Source organism: Clarias gariepinus, chromosome 2 (genome assembly GCF_024256425.1).
Source record: "Clarias gariepinus isolate MV-2021 ecotype Netherlands chromosome 2, CGAR_prim_01v2, whole genome shotgun sequence".
Lineage (NCBI taxonomy): Eukaryota > Metazoa > Chordata > Actinopteri > Siluriformes > Clariidae > Clarias > Clarias gariepinus.
Window position 1 is genome coordinate 10,203,138 of NC_071101.1, and position 13,169 is coordinate 10,216,306.

The window sequence follows — 13,169 nt, forward strand, 5'->3', positions numbered from 1 at the left end:
TAAAAGAGAAATAAAGTTTACAATAAGAAATAAATATGAATAAAAGAAATACGATAGAAAAATTAAATAGAAAAATTAAATTAAACTAGGAAAAAAAGAACTAAAAAATAAAAATAGAAATATGCTAGGAAAAATAGAACTAAAAATAAAAATAGAAATATGATCATAAATGCGCTTCTAGAAAAATGGTCAGAAATTCCCATAAACACACTCCTAAACCTTGTGGAAAGCCTTACCAGAGTTGAAGCTGTTATAGCTGATTAAGAATAGGATGTTACTCAAGTTCATATGCATGTGAAGGCAGGCGAGGAAATACCTTTGGCAACAAAGTGTACTGTATATGTGGTCCAAAGAGGTGTATTTTCTTTTTTCTTATGCTGGGAAAAAATACCAACGAAATAGCAAAAACATAGGAAGTGTCCATTCTACAGTTTTGAACATTCTTAAAAAGAAGGAATTAACTGGCAAGTTTAGCAACTGCAATTCGCAGAAGATCAGCACATCAGCATAGAATTCGGTCCATGGTGAAAAACCCATTCACAGCATCTAGCTAAGTCAAAACTTTTTTTGCCAGATTCTTTGCACTTTTTTCTTTGGATTCTTTAAAAGTGAATTTTGCATCTTATTTAAATATCAAGTCCAAAGTAAACGCAGTCATCAACCAGAAGCTTTTAGATCACTTCTTGCTTCTGTTTGCTGACAAGCTTTATGGAGAAGTCAAACTTAATTTTTTTTCAGCAGGATGTATCACCTGCCCACAGTGCTAAAACTACCATTAACTGGTTTGCTCACCCTGGTTTCTGCTTCACCCAGAAAAACCTGACCCAACAATACAGATATGCTGAAGGCTGCTATCAAAGCAACCTGGTCCTCATTAACTCCTCATTAGTGCATTTCAGTATTGAAAAATGTCGCAAATCAACCTTCAACAATACCTTAGCAGTACAGTATGGAAATATGTAGCACAGTCTCTGAAGTAATCAAATACATAATAAAAGTTCCTGATACTTTTTATCTTTTTATCTTGCAAAAAAAGTATAATGCCCTGCTGCAATGTTTCTCTTGTACCTGGTGTCAGCTTTCCTACACATCACAGTTGTATCCTGACATTCACAAAAGGAAAAGCCACGCTGAGGAAAATATGACACCGTTGATATTAAGCGAAATTAAAAATGAAAACGCCATATCACTGTTTAGAATGTGGGAAGAGTTTTATTCGACAGAGTGACCTTCAAAAACATTAGTGTGTTTACATGGAGGAGACGCCGTATCTCTGCTCACATCAAGACAAAGATTTTCTTCTGTTTATTTATATAAGATACATAAGTGCAACAACATGAGTGTGCAGGCAATTTAAAGTGGAATACAGCATAATGAGCGTGACAATTAAAATATCACATGACAGGGAGTGCTGTTGTGCTGGTTATCAGCATAGTTGTGATGCAGGCGTAGGCACGAGAGAACAGCAGGACCTTGCTGCAAGCATTTACTGCATTTATACAACAGATAACCTTCATTAACCTTCTGGTTCCAGGGTTAAATCACAAATAGCTTTAAATGGAAATCTATATAACTATGTCTAAGGTATATCCTGAATTAATAAACACCTACTGTAAACACACACATAAGTATAAGATGCATGGATGCTGTGCTTTCTGACTCATGTAATCCTCACCATAACTTAAAAAAGGAAATTGCGACATAATACCTTCTCCTCCCACACACATACCAACAAACTAGCATGACACGCAGTGGTAACAGATGGTGAGAAGCTGAGTCAGCCATCGGAGGAAAAAGAATGGAGGTAACTGCCAAATATTCACTCATAGGCAACTGCATATAGTAACACTGTGTAACTACAGTAACACTTTTTTTGGTTTAATTTACAACAGCCTCATACAACCTCACCTGCTAAAAGGTCAATCCGATTGAGATGCTGTAGGTTGAGCTTAAACAGATTTGCTTTTATATCTTTTCCCATTGCACTTATTCCCTCCATGAATATGCTTCAATACAGCACCTTCTGTGGTTTATCCTCCTTGTGGGGGACGTCAGTGATCATCTTCTGGACACCAGCAGTCTTCCCAATATGTGTACTGAAACAGACTGAGAGATACTGTGTATTTATGCTATATGAATAGTACTTTACTCAAATTCAAAATAAAATATTCTGATAATGTGTGATACTGAACTTTTAATTTTTATGAGCTGTACACTGTAATGACTAAAAGTAGAACAATAAAAGCTAGATTTGTTTTTACTTGTAATGAATCGAAATTACTGTATATGAAAGTTTCACTTTTAAATTAAATTTTTAAAAGAAAATGAACCCTTTTATGATATGCAAATTTTTCAAGATGGACCACTAAAAGAAGACTAAAATATTTATATTTTAATTTTTTTTCCATTATCCATTATCCATAATCCATTAACTACAGTTGGGAGTATATATGGTTGACATAAATAAAAGAATAAAATTGGGTGTCAAATTTATTTTAGAGGTGTTCAAATCAAACTGAGACTTCTGATTATGCAAAAAAAATAAAATAAAAAAACAGAACAAAGTTATGAGTATAAGCTTTCTTTATTTCTCTATACAATCTCTTTATACACTAATGCACTTATCCCAGTGTATCATTGTGCTTGAACACTGAGGTAAAATATTTTCTCAGTATGCTAAAGCCATGATCAAACTGCCTGCCTTACATCGTCATAACTACTGATATGCTGGCCTCCCAGGAAGACCCTTAATGGCCAAAACATGTTGACATGTCTTGGAGTCAGGTCAGGACTCTACAATAATGGTGCAATAACTCCCATCTGTGGTCCTGTAATGTGCAAGTGGTGCACATGGTTATCAAACCAGGCAGTTTGAACAGCTAAAGAGCAGTCCACTCATTGAATGTTCACAGGAATAACCGAAAGTAGGCTCTGAACGTCCTCAGCTGGGATCGTCATTTACGGCATTCACATGCAAATGTTTAATTGCAGTTAAGACACCACAATTCTATTACAAATTCCAGTTTGATTTGAACGACCCTTGTAGATCTGTATGATAATACATATTAGACCAAAAAGTATGTATGTGAATGGAAGCACCATTATACCAGCCTTTACAGTAACAATATCGTTTCTTTTTTAGTTGGAAGATTATAGCATGGCAAGATAAGCTTTGCAAATTTGTTGCGTTTGCTTGTGTCTTCATTTAAACTGTCATGACTTCTTTAAGATCTTTGGAGGATTGTGCACACATTGGTATAAATACTAGAATTTGCAAGAAAACTTACATTTTAGATGTAAGATTTGCGTCTGATTTTATCCTAATACAAAACCTATTAACTGTATAACATCTCTGGAAAATACGGTGTATGAGAGACTGTTTACTAATAAGTTCAATTCAGCTCACCGCTTTTATGGTAAGGCCCTTGTCCTATTGTCATTTGCAAAGTAAACTAGGTTATGTTTGGACAAATTTCTTGTTGAATTTGGCAAATAAATGTGCAACTGAAATTGCACAGGAGCTGTCGAGTTGACGTGTCGTGTGCACATATTATACATTTGTGAAGCTTTGTGAAGTTGATTATAATATCTTAATCCGTTTGAATATGTTATTGGAATTTTGATTAATAAATCTTTTATTTATAACATGAATCCTATTTGATTTCGTTTGCCAAGGACATGTAGTTACTCAGATGATGGTAAATTTTTGGGGAAAACCCTGTATATTAACATATTAATATTGTTAACTAATAGTCTAGTATGAATTACAGTCAGTTAAAACATTAAGTAAACTTAGCACATTTGTTTGCTAAATAATAATCTAGTTTTCACTGATCTTGCATTAAGTTATATTTACTTAATATTTTAGTCATTTTGACTGGGGACTACAAGTGTATTGACTTACGCTTTTTATGGTATTTACTCACTTTTATGCCATTGTACTAAATGTGGTTATTCAGATCTACTTTCTTTTTAACTGACTTTTATTTAGTTCATAATGTATATTTACATGATTTTTCAACTTTAATATTTAATCAACATTTTAAAGTATAAAAATGTTTCATCAAATAAATTAATTAATAAAAAGTAAAATACAGTTGTTGTTTTTTCAATGAATGTCATGTTAAGCTTAAGGAATACGACACTATGATGACCATTGGGGTGGTGGTTTGCAGCTGCCTCTACCCATTTCCTGAACACAAAAAAATAAGTGGTACAGGAGGAACTTACAGCCATATAGAGGAGTACTACTTCATATAGATATAACTGAAGAGTCCCACAGTGACTAGTTCCCAAGGCAGTCTAGTTGGTCCAGTTCCATAAATGCAAGGTCTGTTTGTTAATGAACTGCCACTTGACACTGGATTTGACCAAGGGATATTGACAGATACTGACTATGATATGTTGGGGGAAAATAGCCTGTTCCCCTCTGTAGGGTTTACACCAATTTGTCCTTTCAGGATATTCAGATTCCAACCGTGTCCCAATGACGCATGGACAGGATCCTCTCCCCATATGCTGCCTGTCTGTGCCAAATTTCATTAAAGTCTGAAACAAGTAAGAGTGATTGTATTTACAGCAGAATAGATGTGACAGGATTGAGTTATAGTTTTACACCTTAAAGTTTTGTTTTTATTTTTAGGTTGTCTTTTCTAATATTAGCAGAATAATTGCTCTGATCTGATGTGACTATATTGTATGGATCATTCTACAGAAAAGGGGGAATTGGGGTGACAAAATTCTCCTGAAATGTTTTTCTTTTTTCACATCTAGAATTTCTTTAAAGGCAATAACTTAATTTTAAACTTTATGATTCCAAAAAAATGTAGCTTAATGCATTTCTTTTTATACATTTAATAACAGGTGTTACTTCTCTTTCTGGTAACACAAATGACAATTTATAGGAAAATCACAACTATTTACAAAAGGGCTATAAGAGCAGATAGTTTTCAATTATGTCAAAATAAATGAATTATTAGATGTAGTTATTTTTACGACCAAATTTTGACAGTTATTATAATAAAACGAGTAACACCTATGACGGAATCAAAAGCTTCACATAAAAATTTTATTACATTTCTAAACAAATGAAAAGACACATCTGACATGACTTTTGTATTTCTCCAGTGCTCTTTATCTAATGACCTCTGACGCAAAAAAATGTTTGTTAAATCATCAAATGTATATAAAACAAACAAACAAACAAACAAAAAACAACACAAAAAAGCTCTTTTTGTGTAACAGTAACACCAACTACATAGTTTTGACATATTTACCTATATTTTATATAATTTATGATTTTATATTATTATTTATAATAAATTATTATTTCATGATTTTAGTGTTTAAATAGTTTTATAAGATATAGATGTTATTGTGAATCAGATTTATTACCATGAAAAAAATATCTTTAGATAAAAAAAAATACATAGTCCGACTTTGATACATGATCAAAGTGATAAGACATTCCTTTAAACTTGGTCTTGCTAAATACTGAACATCAAAGTAAGAAAATGTGTTTCATGATTGAAAGTATACACAATGTATTTTTTTTCGAACATGTATAAGTAATGGTAAAAGCCTGTCATGTTAATATAAAGACACAGCGTATTAATTACCAGCTGAAGGAATGGTCGGATTTCACAGCCCTGATTATTAAAGGACAAACAGAGAAACAAACCCCTTAAGCGGACCGTTTTTTTTGTTAATGGATGGCACTGAATCCTATTAATATCAAACACACTAAAGGTTAAGTTTTTTTTTTTTTTTGAATCAGCATACACTTTCGTCCGCACACTCGGAGTAAAAGCGCGCACGCGCACCACGGTGCGTGCAGTCTCTGCGAGCGCGCTGCGCGGGAACAGATCAATCACGGCGGATCGAAAGTGTTCCATTGATCTTTAATTCCATCCGACGTTTTCAGACTCGCAGTGAGAATAAAACACTTAGGGAGAGGAACCGAGCCACGGACAGAGTCTTACAGCGACAAGTGATTAAGACACTCGATGCTCAGTCTCAGGTAAGTTCACTCAGCCTTCTCTGATTACTGTACCAGTGTTGGGAGTACAGCACTTGGATGACCTTTTTTGATGTAACAAGTAATAGGGGTATTAGAGACAGTGGCACTGAAGAAAAGACAGGAGGCAGAGCTAAGAGTAGCAGAGCTGAAGATGTTGAGGTTCTCCTTGGGAGTGACAAGGATGGATAGGATCAAGAATGAGTTCATCAGAGGGACAACCCATGTTAGATGTTTGGAGATAAAGTCAGAGAGGCCAGATTGAGGTGGTTTGGACATGTTCAGAGGAGAAATGGTGAATATATCGGTAGAAGGATGCTAAGGTTGGAACTGCCAAGCAGGAAGACCAAAGAGGAGATTTATGGATGCAGTAGGAGAGGACATGAAGTTAGTTGGTGTGAAAGAAGAGGATGCAGAGGATAGGGTTAGATGGAGGCTGATGATTCGCTGTGGCGACCCATGAAAGGGAACAGCCGAAAGGCATAGAAGAAGAAGATGTAGTTAACAGATTATGAGCCAAACTTTACTGAGTGATGATGGTAGAATAATTATAAAGATCTTGACTAAAACAACATGCATGAGGAATCACAAAGGAGTTTTTATTTTCTGCAATGGAAAAGTACTCGAACTAGTTACTTTTATTAAAAAGTAAGACTGTAATGTAACTGATTACTTTTTAAAGACTTTTTAATTTTGTAATGTAATTAGTTACTTTAAAAAGTAATGTCCCCCACATATCCTGCTCTGGCAAATCATTTAATATTGTCATTTTCAGAGCCATAATGGTTTGCATCTCCAGGGTCTAGGTTTGATTCCCGCCCCGGGGTTTGTGTGCACGCAGTTCTCCCTGTGCTTGGTGGGTTTCCTCACACAATTCAAAGGCATGCAGTTTAACATTCTAATTGGCGTCCCTAAATTGCCCATAGTGTGTGAATGTGTGTGTGTGCCCTGTGATGGATTGGCGCCCTCATCCAGGGTGTACACCACCTCATGCCTTAAGTATCCTGGGATAGGCTCCTGGTGCCCTAAATCCCCTTAGAGAATACATTTAAAATCAAATTAAAATTTAAGTTTTATTTGTTATCATTTAATTAAAAATTAGCATTTCATTTGCACGTCATTTTTATTTACATAATTTAAGTTTTATATCCAGTGAAATGCATATGCAACCCACCGTTGCCTAAAAAGAAGGGTTTCTCTGTGAGAATGAATTGCACTGGTGAGTACAATTCATTAAAAATATATAATTTTATATTTAAATAAAGAGATAAGCATGGTGGCTAAGTGGTCTGTCTTCTTGCATCTTCAGGGTCCGGGTTCGATTCCCACCTCATGGAGTTTGCATGTTCTTCATGTCCTTCGTGGGTTTTTTCAGGGTACTCTGGTTTCCTCCCACAGTCCAAAGGCATGCAGATTAGGATAATTGGTGTCCCCAAATTGCCCATTGTGTGTATTTATGTGTGTGTGTGTGTGATGTGTTGGATTCTTATCCTGTACCCTGCCTCATGCCCTATGTCTCCTGGGAGAGGCTCCAGACTGGACGATTATACAAATATAAAAAACTATAAGATGAAAAAATTGTTACAAGGATGCTAATAAAATAGAATTGAAATTCAAGTGTATGTGGTGTTATACAAGATAAAGTACAGCTTTTTTATCATGCAACTTTACCAAGTGTTATGTGATCTCCAGCCATGATTTTTTTCCGGCCACATCTCTTGCATAGTTGACGGTTTAGCAACATCCTTCCAGGTTTTGATAATGTTTTGAAGGGTTGTTTACACAGTTAATAATTTCAAACTTATGTTTTCTTTTCCTGATGTAGCCCAATAATTTGACACTTCTGAAATGCAGACCATTTTCCAGCCAGTGTTTATATCATATGAAAGTTCACCACTTCTGAATAAGGGGTTATTATGGAGCGGAAGTTCGGAATGCAAATGGCTGCATTATTATTATTATTATTATTATTATTATTATTGGTGGTGGTAATAGTGTTATTATGTTGTTGTTTGATTTATTTTCCTTATATAAACCAATTGAATATTACACTGCATACCACACATATTTAGCTTATTTTCTGCAAGGAGATAAACAGAGAATTTTCTTAGTCACTGTTTGTGCATGCAAGCATTAATAATTCTCTCTGACACACACACACACACACACACACACACACACACACACAGGCACCATTGCTTTTATGCTGGCCAAAGTCTTGATTAGATAACTGCCAAGCTGCCAACATGCAGTTACGCAAATGTAACTGCTGGAGTCCCGGGTTCTCACACAGAGATCCTCGCTTGATCCCAATCCAACACCTGCTACTCTTGACACACACAGGTTTACACACAGCTTTACACACAGGGTTCACCCAAGGGGTTTAGCTGCTGGTTGCTGGGGTAAACAAGAACATGGTGTTTTATATAAGCCTTTTTTTTGAGTATATTCGACTGTCTTTATTCGATATTTTTATACTGTATATTTCGAATATTAACCCTCTCGATTAGATAGATTACACCCTTAAGTTTGATTATTGATTTGATAACATTTTTTGGTTGCAGATAAACTAACAAAGTTTAAAACTATAGTTTCATATACAGGTAACATATTTGGTTTATTCATTATAGAACAATTGAATGACATTAAAGGACCAATTTTAAGAACTGTAGAAATTTTAGAAAAACAAAAACCCCCAAATATTCACTGGATTCCACTCTTCTCTGTTGTTGTAGGAGGAACTCAAGATGTTCGGGGAAGCTGCTTGTTTGGTGGATATTGGTGGAAAACCAATGGTGGTGTATTGGTGGATGGTGCAACTGATCATAGAAGGAGTTTCATTAGCAGGAATTCCACCTTGGTCGTGCCCTCAGAATTGTACGTGCTTACATGAGGCCCTCAAGGTCAACTGCTCCTCATGTCACTTAAAATTTGTACCAGAGGGTATCCATAAGAACACACAAAGTCTCAGTCTGGCCAATAATCTACTGAATACACTTGGAAAACATCAGTTCTCTGATCTTGACCAGCTTCAGGAACTGGATTTGAGTGAAAACATGCTAACAGTGATTGAAGTACAAGCATTCTCTGGCTTGCAAAACCTTCTCACTCTTAGAATTTCCCAAAACCGGCTTAAGGTCATTCTAGTCGGAGTGTTCTCTGGACTTCAGAGTCTCCGCCTGCTGGACATCAGCAAGAATGAAATCCTTGTCTTTCTCAATGACATGTTTTATGAGACGCCATCTCTACAAAAGCTGGAAGTAAATGAGAATGATCTTGTCTTTATTCAAAACCGTGCCTTTAGTGGCCTGTTACACCTTCAGGAACTTAGAATGGACGGCTACAACCTTACTTCAGTGCCAGGTGAGGCACTGTCACAGCTTCCCAGGCTGGTCCGGTTGTGTTTTTGTCACACTGGTCTGAGAATGCTTCCTAACAATTCATTTAGGCATCTGACACAGCTCAGAGAGCTTACAGTGTCCTACTGGCACAGACTGGACACTCTTCTACCTAACAGCTTGACTGGACTGAACCTCACTTCTCTGACTCTTAGCTACTGCAACCTGAGCTCTGTGCCATATGCTTCCTTGCATCATCTCGCCTATCTGCTTTACCTTGACCTGTCTTACAACCCTATCACCTCCATCGAGGCACATCTGCTCCGAGATCTTCTGCAGCTCCAAGAGTTCCATTTGGTTGGTGGGAATCTGCATAGGGTGGAAGTAGGTGCTTTTCGTGGCCTTTTTCACATAAAGCTATTTAATGCATCATTAAATCAACTGTCAACATTGGAAGAGACTGTGTTCCAATCAGCAGTGACACTTAAGATACTTCGTCTGGACAGGAATCCACTTGCTTGCGACTGCAGATTATTTTGGGTGCTGCAACGTCATCTGCATCTACATGATGATGGCCAGCCATCCAGTTGTGCCTCACCTCTACATGTGCAGGGAAGAACATTCAAGGAGTTCACAGAGGCTGAGCTTCCAGTTTTGTTCATTTGTAGCCCAGCACGTATACTAAACCGCAAGAAGCAGGAGGTGCGTGTGTCCGTGGGCCAATCAGTCCTGTTCCTCTGCCAAGTGGATGGAGACCCTACCCCCTCTGTCATCTGGGTGAATCCTCAGCGGACACTTCTGTCCACCACAGGTCGGATCCGTGTGCTATCCAATGGGACTCTTGAGGTGCGTTACGTACAAATGCAAGATAGTGGCATCTACTATTGCTTCGTATCCAATGTGGTAGGGAATGACAGTATTTCTGTCAGTCTGTCTGTGCGAAGTTTTGTCGCTTCTTCTTCTTCCTCGTATCGGAATCGATCTGCCCGCTTCTTTCTTGATGGGTGGAGTTTTACATCCACCCATCCACCAGGAAATGGCTCACATGATTATCAGCCATTTCCATTTGACCTAAAAACACTGTTAGTTGCAGTAACAATTGGTTTCCTGTCATTCCTGAGCTCTGTGGCAGTTTGCTTTGTATTCATGTTCTTCTGGAGTCAGAGCAAAGGGCAGATCAAACACACAGCTACCATTGACTTTGTACCTCACAGTACAGACACTGGATCTGGGGGAGGACGGACCAGAATGGAGACTGGCAGGTTTACCATGAAGCTCATCTGATACTTGGAGAAAGAGCAAAATTGTCTAATGAACGGTATAGAAAATACCTAAATGAATTCTCTTTATAGAAATACATCAAGCCATATTAAGATGGAAAAATGGTCTTAGGGTGTTGGTCTGGACCACATTGATTATGCACAAGGTTTCACTGGAACATCTTGAAATTGAAACATTATACGGCGTATAATGTGTGCATGGGTTTTGGTGAGGTGCATGGACTTATAGTAACTATAATATTGATGATGATTCACAAAGAATTATGAACACAGTGATAAATGCATTTTCTTCTACAATTGTACTAAGTCGTCCTGAAATGCATTGACCTTTTGTATTGTCTAAAGTTCTGAATTTATTACAGAAAGTTGACAGAAGGGAGAATTAAAGGTATAACAAGACAGCTACTCATGATTGTTCACTGAACACTTTACTGCTTTTCAAGGGGATGCAAGAGCATGTGCAGATAATCAAAAATAAGTTCCTATATCAAAACATCCTGTGAATAAAACTGTGATCATAAGTTCCATAAGTCCAAGATGTTGAGTTCAGTCCTTACTACAGACAGCATGTGTGCATGTGATGAGACATTAGATTTACAATTGAGTGTGTTATAATAAAAAAAGTAGCTGAATATGCATTTAAATAGCTCATAAAGAAATTCCTTATACTAATAATAGAATGATGTCTTTCATAGTCAGTGTAAATTATTTAGGATAATACAATAAATGTAAAAAAAAAAAAAAAAAAAAAAATAAATAAATATATATATATATATATATATATATATATATATATATATATATATATATATATATATATATATGTCCTGCCGGTGTGTGTCGACGGACTGTGCATTTAGGTTTTTAGATACGTCATATAGAACCAAAGATTTTGTAACTTTTAAAATTTGCATTTTTTACTGCTACCGAAATATGGGAATGACATTGCCACAATATTGAACTCACCAAATGATCATTTTATTATTATTATTATTTGTCATAGAAAGAACTAAAAAACAACCAAAAATGTGACCATATGTATATGAGCTATTTCTTTGTCTGTGTAACCTTTTTTTTTTTTTTTTTAATAGTTTGTTAAAATGAAATACCCAGGTTATCTGAAGAAAGGATGTTGCACCCTATATTGTGCAATCCTGAGCTATATAACATATTAATGCAACAAAAAAAAGTTCTGGGTTTTAAGGGCTACAAAATAGGACATGTATCCTCTTGGCTAGAGGACAGTCACACAGTGGCCGTACCCTGACATGCTTTTCAAAGCAAACTAGTCAAATTTCAGCACATTTACAAAGTCACTTTGAATACCAGATGTAAACAATGTAACCATGGAATGTTGAGACGTCGATTTTTAAAACATGATATACTGTACTTATACCACCTGTTCCTTCCTCAATATAAAAAAAATATTGAAATTATATATATATATATATATATATATATATATATATATATATATATATATAGGCTTTAAAAGTGGGTTTTTTTATTTTATTAAATAATGAAACTTCCAATTTAAGCAGCTATTTAACATTCCACAATCTACCGCAAAATTATATATATGCATATTTAAAACGAAGACACTCCACCAGTTTGTAATCAAGCGCACAAACATTCTAAAATATTTAAAATAAAAATAATTAGTCATGCGTATCATTTGCTTGAAGGAGATTGTCCCACATATGGAACGTCATCTGTTTAAAAAGAAAGAAAATAAAATACATGTCATTTGAGTCATTTTTTTCAAGACACTTTTAAGATTAAGTGAGGAGGGTGATGTGGTACTGTAATAACTTGTTAGTGCTGAGAATAATTTAAAGTGTAAATTATTGTGTCCTGATAAACTGCTCTGGGTTTTAGGTTCTCACCTTAATAATAACAGAGGAAATTCAGTTTCTCATTGCAGTTTCTGTTTTCCCAAACATGTGTTGCGATGTTGCGAGCACCACAGCGGTACTGTGGTAATGGGCACGATGGCAGTGAGACAGTCAGATTTCCCAGTGGCTTCTTGTTCGTCCAGAGCCACTTTCCATAAACGAAGCGCAATCCGGTCCACACACTGTCTGTTTGTGCTTGGCTGCTCTCCATTTCAGCCAACTGTATTTGTGTTGCAGAAGCGGGGCAGGCCAGGCCAGTAAACTTCCTTTTGCAGTACTGCAGAGCTTGTTCCCATGTCATTTCCTCTGCTACCAAGACCAAATTCTGGTGACAAACAAAGTCATGCTCTAAATAACAAAAAATATCATTCCAGCCATATTGTAATAGTTCAACAGTCCTGATTCCTTTTATAATTATTTGGTTGAGTGCTGTTCCAGCGAAAAAAAGAACTCGATGTTTTATTAGACCACAGCCAGATGTTTCCATCTGTTTGGTCTCTGTACATTCCAATCCAAGTACCACTACTTTCTCCCACAAGTGCATAGATCCTCTCGTTTTCCTCGTCATTAGTGATTGCAGCCAGATCCGAGTAGTTTTGTTTGCAGTACTTCTGAGTATCAGGCCAGGTCTTAATTATGG

General features: G+C 36.3%; 1 protein-coding gene across 1 annotated transcript; it reads left to right on the forward strand.

Annotated features, from left to right (window-relative positions):
* The first annotated feature begins 1,798 nt into the window (after positions 1-1,798).
* lingo4a (leucine rich repeat and Ig domain containing 4a) lies at positions 1,799-10,641 on the forward strand. Its single transcript, XM_053489491.1, has 3 exons — positions 1,799-1,804; positions 5,924-6,019; positions 8,752-10,641. The coding sequence occupies exons 1-3, from the start codon at positions 1,799-1,801 to the stop codon at positions 10,636-10,638; spliced, it is 1,989 nt and encodes a 662-aa protein (XP_053345466.1). The 3' UTR covers positions 10,639-10,641.
* Positions 10,642-13,169: the final 2,528 nt, after the last annotated feature.

Excerpts from the sequence above, each read along its gene's own strand:
- lingo4a (XM_053489491.1), top strand. Across the intron at positions 6,020-8,751 it reads CACTCGATGCTCAGTCTCAG|GAGGAACTCAAGATGTTCGG; the intron begins GTAAGTTCACTC and ends CTGTTGTTGTAG.